This window comes from Magnolia sinica, chromosome 15, assembly GCF_029962835.1.
Source record: "Magnolia sinica isolate HGM2019 chromosome 15, MsV1, whole genome shotgun sequence".
NCBI classification, from domain to species: domain Eukaryota; kingdom Viridiplantae; phylum Streptophyta; class Magnoliopsida; order Magnoliales; family Magnoliaceae; genus Magnolia; species Magnolia sinica.
In genome coordinates this window covers 67806219-67824606 of record NC_080587.1, presented here as the reverse complement: position 1 = coordinate 67824606, position 18388 = coordinate 67806219, and the positions used below count along the sequence as shown (strand labels likewise).

General features: G+C 39.1%; 1 protein-coding gene across 1 annotated transcript; it reads right to left on the bottom strand.

Moving 5' to 3' along the window:
- Positions 1-6699: 6699 nt before the first annotated feature.
- Positions 6700-11076, bottom strand: LOC131226974 (type IV inositol polyphosphate 5-phosphatase 9). Its single transcript, XM_058222665.1, has 7 exons — positions 10928-11076; positions 10672-10779; positions 10224-10563; positions 9892-10076; positions 7682-7790; positions 7439-7590; positions 6700-7206 (listed from the first exon to the last, which is right to left on the bottom strand). Exons 1-7 carry the CDS (start codon positions 11074-11076, stop codon positions 6963-6965), a joined length of 1287 nt encoding a protein of 428 aa, XP_058078648.1. The 3' UTR covers positions 6700-6962.
- Between the last annotated feature and the right edge of the window lie 7312 nt (positions 11077-18388).

The following is an 18388-nucleotide window of genomic DNA, read 5'->3' as shown; positions in this document are numbered from 1 at the left end:
AGGAGAGGGGTTAGTTTACTTAGGTTAGTGAGGTATGTTAACATTGCATGGCTATGACTCATGCATGGGAAGATGATGTGTCACAAGGAGAGAGAATCCTAGGTGAGGAATCACATGGAGAATGTGCATGTGGTATGAGGGGGGTGAGGTGTCATGTGTATGTGATACATGTGTGGTGAGTGGACCATGGCATTATGGTAATGTGTGGATTAAGTGGGTGGAGAATGTTGATACATTCCTCTAAGACATGAAATGGGTTTCTAGAATGACCCATGGACTTTGTACATAAGCCCATATGAGGTGTGTATATGTGCACTTCTTCGCACACTTGCGTTCTTGGGTTCTTTGTGGCATATCTCACAAATAAAGCGCCGCACGGACGAACGGATGGTACTTACGCAATTGGGGAGACATGCCGATCGATATAGCAACAATTTTGAGGTCTTAAGGTTTGATTCCCTCAAGTGCATACTACGCACGGACAATCCGAGTCACGCTTCGGGGCTCCGGACGATACACACTCGTGCATTGAAGAGGTGAGGTACCAAGGTAATACAACAGGCATGAATGTTACATACGAACGGGTAGCCAAGACAGGCATATAGACGCGATGTCGGTCAGTGAAAAAATGAGGGTGTTACATTGGGCCCCACCTTTGATTTAAGCCCATCATCAATGTGGGCCATCCATCATGTGGGGCCCATCATTAATGTTGACGTCTATCATTCCAACCTTCAATATGAACCACCCATTGTGTGAGCACCACCTTTAATGTGGACCATCTAACATGTGGGGCCCACATTCAATGTAGACATCCATCATGTGGGGCTCACCTTGTTAGTGTTGTGTGCCCTATAAAGCCAATATATTAAACTGACTACTGATTTGATGATCTTGACCATGGACCTTGATGACAATAGGCCCTACATAAGAGTCAAGATCCTACATAAGAATCTGGTCGAGTTTGAGTTACAAACTCTTACCCCCAATCCTATACAATGAAAGTGAGTATACAGACTTATACACTTAACAACTTACTTGTCGGATTGAGCCCTTTTTGTAGCGCCTTCTTGGGTAGCTTGATCGATACTCTCCTGTACTTCAATCAACTCCCTTTTGGTCCCTTGATTATGATTACGATGCTTTGCCAAGGCTTTAATTCCAAGATCAAATACATTACATATAGTACTCCTTTGAGGTGACAAGGTGATGAGAGGTTGGTTAAATCTCTTACAACTAATGGAAAGTTGTATTTCCTAAGGAATTCACCTATATGGGTCTTCCAAAGGATTTAGATAATGGAGGAGTTCAAGCACATCTTCAAGGTGGAGGTTAGAATCCTCATTAGAGTGTTAATCTCAAGAAGAAGATTTAGAACTCTTTGGTTTAGAGATTTAGGATGAGGGATATGATTATGGAATCACCTAAACTTCTATTATACTAAAAACTCATTAGAATACCCAAGAACCAAATACCCTTTATAAGAAATTTGAGTTCCAATGGCCAGAAAATAGGCAGATAATGGCTCTGTCAATGTCATCGAAAGATCTTCGATGCCATCGAGAAAATCAAATAATAGGATATATTTTTTTCTGGATATATTTGAGTTACCTATTCGATGCCATAGAGTGGTCTTCGATGTCATCGAAGTGAACATTTGATGCCATCAAAGGAGACCTCAATTTTATTGAGAAAATTAGATAAAATAATCAATTCTTTTTAGACGTATTTGACTCCCTATCAAGGGGATTTTCAATACCATCGAGGGAATCTTCGATGCCATCGAAGACCCCCTTGAGGTCTGTTCAATTGGATCGAGCACCACTCAAAAACTGTTGTTTTGGGCATGTGTTTCACAACAGCTTCAAACCTCTTTTAGCCTTATTTATCATGTTCCAATTAAGTTTCTAAGGCTAAGGGATGATCAACAAGGTTTACTTATTAAGTCAAAATTATCTAGAGGTTCAAAAGTTATTTTAGGTCAAGGGTTAGGGTCACCAATGCACCTCATTTACCTGTTCTTTACTCCTTTATGTTATTGTACTCTTGCGTCTTTGGTCTTCATCTTTCAAAGGCTCAACTGACTGCATGACACAAGGGCTCACGTGATTGAAAAACAAGATGCATAAATTAGTGTATTAACACAGATACCATGCACATGGCCAGTTGATTAGGCCTCACATTGATTTTCTAAGGCATAACTCGAACAAAATCAGGATGAGAGGTATTCCTCATCTAGTTTAACAATGAATTAGTGTGCATGTGCCCTACCCTACATAGAGTGTAACTGTGCCATGTGAATAGGCTCTTGGCATTGGACCTATTGGACACTTGCATTGGAGGATCAATTCAAGTCTCTAGACTAGGATACCCATCCGTGATTATGGATCATCTTATATATTCACCAACTTTAGCTAATCCTAAGACTTGGGAGTGTATGAGGAGTTTAAGTTTCTGATATAGTGTACTTTGGCCTACCTCCCGAAGTCTACTATAGTGACTTATATATTAATATTGTTGGGTTCATGCATTATGATACGACTGAGGTTCATATGATGCGACAAGGAATCCACTAGTCTCTTAAGAACACCCTTATGATTAAGATCTGGTAAATCATGCTATCTATCAAGTAGTTTTTCATTGGTACAAGTACTCTAAAGATTTCAAATAATTTTATGAATATTTTCAACCGTTGATCTTTTGTTTTAATTTTTAAAATATTTTAATCACACTTGATGGTAAGTCTGACGGTTGAAAGTTGGTACTCAATCACTTGATGGGAATGAGAATTGGATTAAAGATAGATAAACATCTACAATGGAGGGATAAAGTCAATTTGAGTATGCAGTTAGGTAGGATTACAGACTCTAGACGTAGTGATAGACATATACCAAAGTTCGTATCCTGATGGAGCACTATATTTGTATCTCTCATTGAAACCCTAACTCTTGATATATAAGATCTCATCTTAGAAGAAAGGGACATTAGAAAAGAAAAAACATTGGATTCCCAAGCTCCTTAGGATGTCACCTCATAAAGAGATAGAGAGAAAAGTGAGAAGAGAAGAGAAGAGAGAATCATCCCTCCTCTCTTGAGTTCACACATCTACACATTTGGCCCACTATTCTTGTCTCTTTATACACTGCTCTAGCCACTCAACTCTAGGGATAACAAGTGGGCTTTCCCACTCTCCTCATTTGAAATAGATTTAAGAGAGATCCTTTTACTTTAAAGGTATGATATCGGCAATCCAACGATACTTGATAATAATGATCAAAAGGTACATCTAAATCTAAAATACCTAATTTGATTTTTCTATAGAAACTTGATGATATCTAAAAGATGATCCTTAAGATCAATCTAATAATCTCGATATTTGAAAATTTATATTTTATGTTGTGTTTCTAAAATTTTACCAAACCTTCAATGTGAACAGTCTATCATGCAAGGCCCACATGGGGTTGACTTTGATGTGAGTATCCATCATAAAGGCACAACTTTAATGTGGGCCATCCATCATGTGGGCCCACCTCGATGTTGCTTGTTCATCATGTCATGGCATCTTTGATGTGGGTCATCATCATGCGGGACCAACCTTCATCCATCATGTGGAGGCACACCTTCGATGTGGACTATCCATTATGTGCATTAATGTGTCATCTACTTGTGGGGCCCACCACCGATGTGGACCATCGGTTTTTCTCATACAAATTTGACCTACATGATCAACAAACATTATTATTTTTGGTCCATGACATGTTTATAATGTGCCTCACTTGATGAATGTTCAAGATCTTTGACCCACTATTGGAGCATAAAAAATGGGAAGAAGGAATAAAAGAAGGGAAAACAAAGATTGGAAACAGGTTGTGTTGCACATGACCGTGCAACAAAGATATATTGCATGGGTCCACGCAACACAGATCGGATCATAGATTCATTTGCGCGCCGCACAATGAGGGTATTACACACAGTGGGCCCCATGGCACAAGATTCAAGGTTTGCATATGTGAAAGTTTATAAATACCCCTTCACATCTTCATTTGACACACAGACAAGATTAGTGCTCTTGAAGGAAGATTTCTGATACCTTTATAAGGCATTGGCAGAAAGAGATGGAAGAAGAACCAAGACGACCAAATGGCCTGTTGCGCTGGATCGCGCAACAGAGTCTTGTTGAGTTGGCCCACGCAACGAGACTTTGTTGCGCACTGATGACTATATGTGGACTGCATATGCTACCGGATTCCCAGAATTCCTTATAATCTTTATGGAATTCAATCATTTCTTTACAAAAGTCATCATTCTAAACAAGCGAAGAGATGATGGAAGATGTTCAGATTCGCACAACACTTCTTTTATGGAGACAAATATATTGCCAGCCGGAAGGCTACCGAAATTACTATTTGAATTATAACTTTTCCACATGACATGTACTTAATACTTTATACTCTATATTGGAATCAAGGGAGACATGAGGATGTAAATGAACTCAAAATGAATAAAATACTTCGTGATGATTGTCCTTTCATTCTTTCTCTATTATTATTGAATGAGATAATTCCCCAAATCAAATACTTTCATTTCTTATTGAAACACCCACTAAATGATATTATTGTGAGATTTTCAAAATCATGATAGACTTTAAAATATCATATATATATATATATATATTTTTATCACGAATTAACATGACATTAACTTAAAAAACTTGAAAAAGCTCTGAGGTCATTTAACATATTGGATTTGGAGGTAAATAGGTTTATTTCAAATCCAAGTAGCTACTTTTTGCGTTTGACAGCTTCGGATTTGACAGTAAATGGAATCGGAGGTATTTCAAATATCCTGTTTCGTGTGTTTTGACATCTCAATAAAATGCTACGATTCTGGTGTAATCCAAATGAAATATCTTTTTGACTCCGTTTTAAAGTTTGAAGAATCGGACATGTAACAAATGTCAATAGGCTACTATTCTACTATACACGTGGCACACTAATGATACCTTAAAATAATTTAATTTTGGTTGCAACACTAAAATCACATTAATAGAATGATATGAACCATCCAAATGTTGGACATCTAAATGGACGACTTGTTTGAAATCCTTACATTTGTGGCCCACTTAAGGATCGAAATTTCCTCATTTTTAGCTGAAGTGTATATATTTCAACGGGCTTATTATAATCATTCCATCAAGTATCACATATATACACTAATTTGGGATATGAAAACCCATTTACTTAATCGAATCTTGTTCTTATGAATATACTGAAGAATTCAAATGCATTCTAAATACAAGCACCTAGACAGAAGATTTGAATTCCAGTGCATTTCAACCAAACACAACTGAGGATCCATAATCACCTTAATTCCAATGTAATTGTGTTTTGGATTTTAATGCATTCCAAATCTAAGCTCCCAAATAAGCCATTAAGGAATCTGTGAGAGAATTTTATTTTTTTTTAAAAAAAACTAACTAATTAATTTTCAAAAATATATCTCATCAATCTAAATAATTATCATTCCACTGCCTTCCTCCATTAGTAATGATCGGTTGGGTGGGCCTGCAAGCGAATGGGTGGCTACTAGGGTGGGCCTCACCGTGATGTTTATGTAAAATTCACCCAAATAAAATCCATCAATTTATGTTAGGACAAGGGCCCAAAATTCACCCCCATCCATGATTCAAGTGGATCACATGATTGGAAACAATGTACAGGATAATGATAGCCTTCCAAATTATTTCTCTTGGTATGGCTCACCTGAATCACTGATGGGCCTGATTTTTAGGCTACATCCTTAAATCTTAGTTTGGCGTTTACTGGTTGGAGTGAATTTTATATATTCATCATGGTGGGCCCTGTAAAAATGAAAGGTACACATCTCTCCCAGCTGTTTTCTTTAGTGTCGTGAACCAAATCACAAGTTAGCTTGATCTTTTGGATCTTGTCCCAAACTGGGATAATGCATCTAATGGTCGGAGTGAATTTCACATACACATCACGGTGGGGCCCACCAAAGGAAATAGTTGGGAGAGAGACGTCCACCCTTGATTTTAATCGGGCCTACTTTGATAATTATATGAAATCCATTCCAGCCATTAGATTTCACACTAAAATTTAGACCTTTGGCCCAAAAATTATACTCATATGTGATTCAAGTGAGCCATAAGAATGAATACAATTTAGATTTTGGTGGGTGAGCGTTGCACTGTACATGTTTCCAACTATGTTGTCCACCTGAATCACTAATTGGGGGCCTTGGCCTCACATGAGGTGACACACTTTGTAGTTGGATGGATTTTACATAAACATCACGGTGGGGCTCACCCAAGTAATCCACTCATTTGCTCCCACTCCCACCCACCCGGCCGTGAAAGAGTTGTAACCAATGGTCGTGGAATGATAATTATCGCGATTAATGACATGACTTTTTGAAAGAGGTACTGGAATGCAAATTAAATTCCATATTAATTATGTATCTTTTTTTTTTTTTTTTATAGAACTCCTAATTTGTTATATAAATATATATTTATATATTGATATTTTAAATTTATTTATTACTTACAATAAATATTTTATTTCAATGCGATTTTCCCAATAATATTCCAAGAAAACCTCAAATTTTTTGAAAATTGCCCGAGAAATTGCGGAGAATAAGATTTATCACTATAGTCCAAACAAGCCCACAAAAGATTCTCAAAATTCATAATCTCTAACATTTGATACAAAAATACGTCTACCATGAATATAAACTATTAAAACCTACAAGGTTTTCAACTCCATAAAATAAGAGTGGAGTCCCTTGGCAATCTACTTCTAACTAGGAAACTGGCAATCACTATACATTGTAGATAGTCCTGCAAATTACACATACACATACATACATACATAGGCCTTAAGTTTCTTAAGCCACTCTAATATAAGGATCACACCACGATAAAACAAGTGTATCACCGAACCTTAAATGTGTAAACTTAATCTTCCATTGCATAGACAATCATTGCTTGGAAAAATGTCGAGATGAGTCTCTACGGAGTTGAATCGATCCGACACGAGGAAATTTTTGAAGGCATTCAAATTCTTGATGATTTCAACTTCTGCGGTGAATACTGCTCGAACGGGCCTATGATCAGACAATCTTGATTCGCCACGAGTGTATCGCTTCTGCTTCAATCCTTTCCCGTGCCAAAGAATGCGGTCGCACCTGTGGAAACACTTCTTCGTAAGAATTTATCGCGCAATATATTTCAAATCCTTTGAGCCTGTTTTGTTGCCACTTAAATCATAATTATGAATTATAGATCCTTTTTTTGTAGATATAAAGTATGATCTCTAATACATAATTGATATTAATTAAAATGAGATAAATTTATTTTTAATTGGCACCCAAACAGGCCCTTAGATTCATGGAAATAATCAAGCTAGTAATAACTAACCATGCGGGTGGACGCCTTTTTTCGCCTTTTTTGCCTTTATCGCACCCATAATACTTGTCAGAGTTGCGATAATATTTGTACGTAGGTGCGAATTCGATGATTCCCTCGTTCCAACCTTCGAATACACGGCCTTCGGAGAGCTCTACCTTTAGCTTGATTTTTCATGAAGATTTCTAGGGTCAATTTCGCAATAATACCTTTTCAAATGAAATTTCAAACTCTTGATTGAAATTAAACTAATACCTGATCATTTTCTAATATAATGTCCCAATCCTGTTTTTCCACTAACCAGCGAGTTGTGTCCTCCGGCATGGAGATCCGGTAGTTCAAGTCACCGAGCCAAATAACCCTACTGCATGGGTTAAATACAACCATAAATTAAAAATATTTAGTGACTAACACATGGTCTAGATTCGAAGAAAATTACTCTACAAGGTCTCAATCTTATGATATCTTCAATTTCTTCCATGTAGAAATGAACTTCTTAGTCAATAATTCTAATTATTAGTGATATGAGTAATGATGATGATGATGACAACGACAACAACAACAACAATCTAAGTCACTTTGAACACTTAGCTTAATTAATATCCATTTAGGCCATCTACTCGCATAAGCACAAGTTCCATAAGCTACTTTGCAAAAATCACACTGATATCATACAGTTCTAATCATTAGATGAATAGTTTATAAAAGTAACATTTAAGATCATTTATAAAAGTATGGGTCAGTCAACTATTGATAATTTGTTTGGGCCCATCATCGATTACTCTTGGGTTAAAAGAATCAATTTCATAAATCCTAATCATTGCATTGTTGGATTCAAAAATGGATGGCTATAAAAAGGAAGCCTACTTTTGGATGGTTAAAATCATCTGATCAATATGAGTTTCACTAAGAAGCCCATGATTATTTTTTTTTAGTGCATGTAATAATAGACAGCCAAAGCAGCCACTTGGACTACCCTAGCGTACTGTTGCAACTAGAAGCACCTAATGATTTCCCGTAAAAATAACAACAACAACCGCAACAACAGCAACCGCGACAACAATATTAATAACAACAACAGTATCAACAACAACAGCTATTTATTTTATTGCTGTTGTGAAAGGCGCCATGGCTCGCTCAGCATAATCAAAGAAAAGGGTGGTTGTAACATTTCATAATCTATAATTTAGATGGTTTACATAGCAAATAATTGATACTTTTGAAGGTGGTTTAACTGCCCACTCATGCATTGGTTTCCAATATACACTAATGCATTCTATCATTACATAATTAAAAACAAGTGTATGGAGATTGAATAAAAAAACTTAGGATATAGAGAATGATTTTTATGTGGACTCATTTATAAAAAAAAATAATTAAAAAAAAAACTACTTTTTTGTAATAGTAAATGCATGCACCATGATCACTCACACCACCTGAATCAATTACACAGGTATATCATGATCAAGAAAATAATGATAGATTTGGTTATTGGTGCTCTTTTGTCCACGGGCGTATAGGTCAGCTCATGTACACACACTGATCCGATCCATCCATCATGAGGGTCTATGTTGACATCCTGGCCCAAGAATCAGTTGGACCATATTTTATGAAGTAAATCTACATCTACACCTTCAGATCTACTTGATGGACGGCTTGGATATTTCATTTGTTTGCCAGGCTGGTACCCAAACCTTCCAGTGCACCTAGTTGCATTTGGACATGTGGACAAGCCATATCTTCAATCCAGACCTTCCATTATACCTGGTCCACTCTTCCTAGGCTACCTTTGAAAGAAATCATACAATCGAACAATCAAAGCTGTCCTGTCAGTGGTATGTAAAAATGGATGGACACAATCATTTGTAGAAGATATGTCCGTCCGCAGATGTTTAGGACCATCAAATTGTTATCATTTTTGTATGGTAGTGGAAGAAGAGTGGGCTGGACCTAATCGACGGTTCAGATAGGTGATGCGGATGCCAACAATTCCACATGCAACTAGGTGCATGCGTTGGTTTCCATACACGTATTCCACTAGATCAATCATTCTCTTCTTTAAACTCTTCTCAAGATGAAGAAAGAATTCAATATTTTTATGAGTGATTTTAATTCAAGAGGTCTAATCCTCTTGAATGGTATCCACCATATAATAGCCACTGGCCAATGAATTGATCAATCTGAACGGACCAACTGGTAGGCCACTTCATGGATGGCCGGAGATTAAAAAATCACAGCGAATGGCTGTATCCAACCATTTGATCTGTAGACTAGGGCGATGGATCGGACGGCCGTGAACTTTCAATCGCATGTTTTTTTTGCGTCATCGCTCACCCAATAGGCAGTCAACTAATTGGACGGTCCCGATCAATCACTAATACACACCAATCAAGGTTTGGTAGGGTTGATATCAGTGCAATTCGTGATAAATTATCCTATACTTATAACTAATCTAATTTACTTACTCATGATCAAGGATCTTTCGTGGCAAATGAAGCGATGGGCAACGAGGGAACCTTGTTCTAGATAATATATCTGCAGCATCAGAATTTCTATGCATTTCATCCCCTTCTTTCCCTCCCGACGCCAAATGAGTACACACAAAGCAGAAGCTTGTTTCATGCAAGCAAAATCTAATAGACACCGAGCCCTGCGTGCGCAAATTCGGATACATTTTAAAGATATTCAAGACTTCAAAATAAAAAATATATATACACAATATTCAAAACCATATCTTAAGTTTAATGGTATCATTTTCACTTAAGTTTGGTACACCAAAGAAAAAAATGTGACACACCTTATTTCCTAAGAAACCCATGATCCCACAACCGATACACGAGACGCTCGGATGCTGAATGTATCGCTGAAGATCACCTCGAACCCAAACAGACATGAAAATTCCAACCATCTGTTTACTGATTACGCATTTGAAATCCTGTGGGATGCTTGTCTCTGAATCGCCGTCCTTAACCGGATAAACCTTTTGTTTCTCTCCCACCTTGAGGTCTTGATTCTTCGTCGAGGGGGGCACGTTCTTGTTTAGAGCAGATCGGATCAAGGAATTCCATTTCATGGAAATTCTACTTTTTTCGGGGACGAGAACATTCCCGGCATTCAATGGGACCGTCTCTTGGAACCTTAATAAAAAGATAAGTATATGTATCGTTGATTAGTACATACTACATATATATACTCATTTGATTTTTTTTATTTTTTTTTCTATAATTAAGAAGTTTGGAAATTACCCAAGAACATAGATGTCACATGGGTTATTGCATGTGTCTAGACAATCCTCCAAGTTCAAATCGTCCGGCGGTGCAACGCCTCCAACGTTCCATGTGCTAACAAAAATTCTTTACCAAAGAAAGATTGAAAATTTTAAAAATAAAGAAAACCCAAATGAGAAACATGCAGAACATGGGTTTAAATGATACAATGAGCATGGGATGTTGAAAAGTCTATTGAATATGCATGGATTTAAGGGAAGGGTGATGAACGTACTTGTACTTGTGTGTGTCCTTTTGATCATTGGAGACTTCGTTGGGAATGAAGTGTTGGATTGAGCTTTGAATTTCAAGTAGGGATTCCTCGTCTCGGTTACTTCCCAACCTTTTTCTAAGTAGCTTATTAGCTACTAATCCGGGCCTCATGACCTTAAAACCAAAATGAAATTTACATTAGATATTCATTTATATCATAGACAGACAGATAGAGAGAGAGAGAGAGAGAGAGAGAGAGAGAGAGAGAGAGAGAGAGAGAGAGAGAGAGAGAGAGAGAGAGAGAGAGAGAGAGAGGTTAGACCAACGGAAATTTCATTAATCATTCATTCATTCATATCGTAGAGATGGATAGATGGATGGGTGGATGGTTGAATAGGTAGAGAGAGAGATGGAGAGGGAAGGGTTGCTTACTTCTCCTTGCTTTCCTTGCATTGTCTGGAGAACTGAAGGAGAATATGCTGTGGTTGGAGAAGAACAAAGAGAGAAGGTGGTTGGAAAAGGCAAAAGGAGATAAAAAAAAGGAGGGAGGGAGAGAGAGGGGTGGGGAAATAGAGCAAAAAAAAAAAAAACTGGGGCCCACCAAGTCTCTCTTGTGGTCCAAATGGATTTGGTTTGGCAACACTGAGAGAGAGAGAGAGAGAGAGAGAGAGAGAGAGAGAGAGAGAGAGAGAGAGAGGTGTGAGGAAACAGCAAATAGAGATTAAAAAAAAAAGCGGGGCACAGCAACACTCTCTTGTGGTCCAGAAGGATTTGGTTTGGCAACGTTGAGAGGGGGAGAGGTCGGTGAAACAGCAATTAGAGAGGGGGGAAGAAAAAAAGAAGAAAGAAAGAAAAGAAAGTGGGGCCCACCCTGTGGTCCAAAAAGATTTGGTTTGGCGACAGGGAAGATAACCCTTAAAAGTGACGTTGACGATTTTGCATTTTGACCACATTTGTCCACGATGCTCGTGCAGATCCTACCCGTCCCACACGTGTGCAAGATTTTGGACGTTCATCATGTGGGCCCAGACATATCTAACCTCGCCCGAAAATCAAGCCAGTCTTCATATTATGTGGACGAAAATGTGCAGCCGGCCCATCGCTTTTTTGCCAGGATGGGTACAGACCCAATTTCTTACCTGCTACAGAAAAGCTCTGTGGAGTCCACCGTTATGTTTTTGTGACATCCACTCCGTCCATCATTTGATACAGCTTATGTTAGCTTGTGATCCCAAAATTGAATCTGATCAAAAACTCAAGTGGGCCACCCCATAGGGAAAAGTAGGCGTAAGGAGGCATATCGTGAATCCTTCTTGTGGCCCACTGAAGTTTTAGATCAGGTGGATATTTGGTTTTTCCTTCATCCTGGTGGGATTCACCTTATGAACGGATCGGATGGACTATAAACATCACGGTAGGCCCCAGGAAGATTTAAACCATGGCTGCCCCCATTCCCATTGTTTCTTGGATTGTGGCCCACTTGAGTTATGCGTCCACCTTATTTTTTGAGATCACGTCCTAACATGTTCTTTCCAAATGATGGACGGATTGGATTATATGCACACATCATGGTGGGCCGCACAGTGCTTTTCGTTGCACACACAGTTTAGGACGTTTGGTTAACGGTCATGCTGGCTCACGTGCCCGTGAGTAGGATTCGATCTGCTTTCGCGAGTAGCATTTGCATTTCCCATTGGCCAAGGAGTAGGACAAGGGTGTGAATTAGTACAAGACAATGTACAGTCCAGATCGTTCCATCTATGGCTTTACGTTGGATCGAAGGCTGTTGTTTAAGGGTGAGGCAGGTGGGTGGGGCCACCCCTGAAAAGCATACAATAGGTTGTCTATACATTGCAAATAGTTTTGGTGCCATGCTAACGATATTCATCGCACACGTGCGATGGGGCATGTGTGTGCTAGATCGGAGCGGTTCATCTGATTGGCCCAAACAGGGATATGCCATGGGAAAAAAACTAGACAGATCTACTCATTATGTGGGCCCAATAAAAAATGGACAGTTGAAATAGATTAAGCAACGGTATACATCCAGTGCACAAGGAGAGACCTGGCTTGATTCATGGCCCTGGGCATGTTTCTAGTGGGGCCCACCTTATTAATGGCCTGGATCTTGGCAATGTGAGAGCCTTTTTCGTTATTGATCGGATTCGGCATGTCTACACATTTCAGTTGCGGTTAGGCTCGAGGGGGAACCGAATTTACCCAATAAGAGTTCGTTTTGCCCGTGCATTTCCACCCACTAGGGCCCACATGTTGACATGGTCCGATGATATTCTCGCTACTGTTATAGAAGCTATCTTTCCGTAATGATATTTCAGATATAATCCTAGCCTTTGATTTTTAGAGTTGATTGTGGCCCAGTGAATTTATTTATTTTTTCACTATTCTAAACTCAACTACAAATAGTGACGGTGATAATCAATTAGAGTGGCATGTGTTCTTCCCGTTATCACCATTTTTCATGAAATCCAATTGAAGTAGGTTACGTGTGATCTATACAAATTTGCATGGTGTATTTAAAAATTTGAAGAAGATCTCTTAATAATAACAGCGGGAACGTATCAAATAATGTCCCGTGATTGTTTGAGTGACCGACTATAGAATAATCGTGAAGGAACAGTTACGGGATATATGACAGAAGAGGTAACGAGAGAAAGCCAGTTAGTGATCAATGGTTTTAGTAATCATTAGAGCACAAGAAGGGTCCAGACGACCGGATTAATGTTATAAATAGTAAAGAAATCAAGCATAAAAAATTCGTCTCATACCAACTCAATCAAACTAAACATTATCTTTCAATTATCATTTAATTACATTCCATAGTGTAATTCTATACTTTTTCTGCAAAGTAAAATTACATTTCTTAATGTAATTCTTTACTTTCAGCTTATTGTTTATATTTCGCAATGTAATTCGTAGCATTAATCAAGTAGATAGTAACTTTAGCTTTAATTTGAGTCTACACTCACACGTTAGATTTAGTTCTTTACGACTGACTGTAAGAATTCATTTCTCATTTTACTTTATTTGTATTGAAAAATCCTTTCATACATAAGAAAAAGTTGTAGCTCATCATCAAAGGATGAACCCCACCCTCTTGATATCGCCTTATCCTATTTACACATTGAACGATTGGTTGAATAGGTAACCAATTTTATCTTGTTCGGTTTGAATTGAGCTGCAATTTTAATTTTGGCACACCCGCATATATACAGTAAAAAACATTGTCTACCAACAATTTTTGGTATATCTGATGGGACACTAACTAATAGGCGGTCAGAAATATTCATTGTGCCCCAATCAAACCAAGCACTAATTGTTTTTTACACACCTGATGGGACCACAAACTATTTTGCTGCCATAAATATTTATTGTGCACTGAATGTACCAAACCACCAACAACATGTATAGCAGAGTTCACAGCATGGACAGTTCTGGTCATTTGATCACTCAGCATGTGGGCCCCGTTAAAGGGTGTGTACTCCTTATATAGCAATCCAATTACTGGTGGCTATAAGATGAGAATTGATATCATGGATTACAAGGATCTATATGTTTGTGTAACGCCCTGAAATTTGGGAGTCGTGTATACACACGACTTCCAAGTTTCCAGGTATCACTTTTAATCAAATTTTAAGGTTTTGCATATAATTCGATTTAATGAATAGAATAGAATTGACCAGAACATAAACCACAATCACAACTGGTCTACTTTAATGAAAGCGACTAATGTATACGGGTCTACAAAAAATATCAACAGGCCGCACAAGGCATCACCCGACAAAATACAAAAGTGATGTGTCCAAAAGAATAGTACGCTAAGTCCACTACTCAGCAATCTATAATCACCCTGCTCAATATACAGTGACTCGGCCATCAGCTGGAAGTAGGATAGCTCATCCTCCCCGTCTATGCTCGCCCCGCTCGGCTCGTCGTACTCAACATCACCTGCATCTGCTGAAAAGTTTGGTTGGTGTTTTAAAACACCGTCCTAGAGTGGGAGTGAGTGATCAACTCAGTGGGTACTATTAGCCTTAAGTTACATCAAGTGTCAATTCTATGATGAATTTAATGAAAAACATACATTCACAAATCCCTAACTAATTTTGTTAATGCATATGCATAAATTATGATATGATGCATGACCTCACAACAACATTCCCTCGAGCAACTTTGTCTAACGATCGCGCATGACCAACGCTCTTTCATTGCAACGTCAATTGCTGAGTCACCAACCTAACTAGTGCGATGCGATCATGATCATATTAGCCGAGTCTTTAATTAATTCCATTCATACAGCAGATTGAGGAAACAGGTACACCCTACGGTATCGATGCCCTCAACCAGTTGCAAGACCAGGGCCCCTTAACGTGCGAGGCCAAGACCCCGTGATCCTTAATCCCATCGGGTTCCCTATCCTCGATTTCAAGCAGATGGGGAGTGCTGGGAAGTGGGATCACTCGTGGTCACTACGGGGAGGCTCGTCACCTCAGTGTATGTCGACAGCTCGGATACAGTGTCTTATTCCACCATGCCCGGTTCTCGAGACAGTGGATCGATTTCTAGCAGTTGTCAGTGGGCTTCAGTGGGCGAGGGGTGTCCCAGGTTCCATACATGCGTGAATAGGCATGGTTAACAAATATGGTTGGTCAGTAACTAGACTGGACTGAATAAGTTCAGGCGAGTATGTAACGGACGACATCGGGTGCAGGCGACCCACGTAGTCCAACTACTGTCGCCCATTCGCATCCACCCAAATCCGTTAGTCTAGTCACAAGATGGTTTTACCAACGGGACCACCTTCACCAATCTCAGTTCCCTGACCAACCTAGAAAATGGATTGTATTCAATAACATTTCAACAATTAAGAGTTCATTTCTAGTACAGTGAAATCATGCATATCATACATCGAGCATGAAAATTCAGATTTTTAATATAAATGCAACTACTCTCAATAGCATGAATTTAAACGTGTGTGTGCGGTGCTGGGTCACCGAAGAGACCAAGAACAATATATCACTCATAGTACAAGAATACAATAAGGAACAATGTAATCATGCATGCTACAGGAAAAATCATGCAAGAATCATATATGAGATAAATATGCTACACCAATTTCATGCCCAAGCATGTTGAAGAACATACGAACAACAATTAATCATTTCATATAATCTAGGTGGACCAATCATGTAGGTTCTTGGCTAGGCTTTCTCTAGATTACTTATGCACATCACCCTAACATTCATAATCATTAAATTTATCCTAAAATTGGTACTTGGCTACCTATGATTAATAGTCCGCACCTATGGGTTGTTGAGAGCTTGAGTAAATGATCTAGGTGTGCCGAACTCATGGGTCGATTTGCCGAGGTTCTGAGTCAAATGCATTTGCATGTTAGGATTACATGCAAAGCCTAGCTCAACATAAAGGATTTTTAGAAAAGATGAGTGATTACCTCTCCAATCGGTTGGAAGTTGTGCTTGGAGTTGTGGATATGGGGAAAGGAAGAAAATTCTCCAAGTTTCCAAGTTCCTTGGGCCCCATCTTCTTCTACACTATCTTCCTCTCACTTCTTCCTCTCTTCTTTGTCTCTTCTCTCTCTTGTTTCTGAAAAATGGTGAGAGTGGGTGCTAAAGGATCTTATATCGTGGATTTTTTTGGGCCAAATAGCCTTAAGTTCTATTTATTTCCTTCCATGGCCCTATGGGACCCCTCTTTGGCTGCTGGGGCTGCCTTGTCACCCCCCTGGCTACAAAATTTGAAGTATAAGTGCTCCATGGCCCGATGAAGGGCTGTGTAAAATTTGAAGGCAAACGGATGCGGGGTTTTATCATACGGGCCCGATCTTTAAATGGTCATGTGGGGTCTATTTTTGGCCGTTGGGGCTGCTCTGATGGCTCCCTAACCATGAAATTTGTAGGATAGGTGCTCCATGGCCCAATGGAGGGCTGTACAAAATTTGAAGGCAAACGGATGCGGGGTTTTACCGCAAGGGGCCGATTTGCGATCAACTGTCACCGCCCCATGATCAGGGTTCAAATTTTGTGGACGGGCGTAGAAAAATATTTTCGGCTTTCAACGTAAATTTAGAAGAGATCCGACGGTTACAATGCTTAATATCTCAGTTTCATTAAAAAGAACCACTGATTTAAAATGTTAATCCTTGGACTAAGGTTGGGGTGAGTCGCGCTTCGCAAGTGCCGCCTGGATAGTGCGGATGTTTCATTTCTGAGCGCCCTCTGGGTCTGTAATTCATGTCGAACCACAAGCCCAACAAGGTCCACGGTCTCTCCAAGTTTTAGATTTTTCTGACCTTCCCTGGGCCGTTGCACGGCTCGCACAGACAGTTTCCAAGTATATTTAGACCAACTGGCTTAACAGCTCGGACTCGGTCCAGTCATAAATCAACTCAATTGCATGAATGGGATGACTTGATTTAATTTATTGGTGGTATCTCTCACACAAACGGTTTAATCTAGTGGTCCTGTGGTAGTTCTCATGTGGACGCCTTAAGACACTGTTCTGATTGAGCAAGATATTATAGTTGATGACGCATAAGATTCCGTGAATGTAGGCATCGTGGTCATCAATCCAAACTATTGACCTTATGGGCCCACCGTAGACGGGGAATGCTTGGAAATAATCAGAGTTGAAAATCGCAACCCTACGATACGGGGGCTTGCAAGTAGACTAACCAAGAGAGACTGTGGACGGTCCACATTCAACGGAAAAATACTAAATATTGAAGGATCAAGACCTTTCGATCTGGGAGTTCCACCAGCATCAACATCTACGGTGAAATAAACCTCGTTTCAACGCTGAGGTATTGGTATCGATTAGCGTGAACTGACATTGGGGTGTAATAACGAGCTAAAAAAAAAAAGAAAAAAGAAACATCTACGGTTTGGATCAGTGAACCATGGGCCCCACATGCATGGAATCCAACCCATCAACCGACTATTTGTTTCCTGACCCTATAATTCCTTAGATAAAGGAGAATAACACGACAAAACTTTGATACTCTGGCATAGTGCGATACGCAGGCATTTATAAATTGCAAACTTAGAATATACTAATTAAGTCAAACCGTCCAAATTATGGGGCACATTTTAGATGTATGGCGAACAAAAGTTTACAATTATTTGATCAATTATCTGACTCTCGGATTGGTGGACACTTATTGGACGGTTAAAAATGAAAAGTATCCAATAGTCTTATTTCAAAGAACAAACGTCAACTGAACATGTCTGATTTTGGGGTCATAACTCAGAGACGGTGGGTCCCACAATTTAATCGGTTTAATTTGAGTTACTGTATATCATGTTTACAATTTCTGAGTGCTTGTGTATCAAGCCTCGAATTCTCCCAGAGTATCAAATAACTGACCCTGCACCGTGATGTATATGTTTTGTCTGCGCAGCCCATCTATTTTGCCAGCTCATATTTTATGCCATGGTTTTAAAAT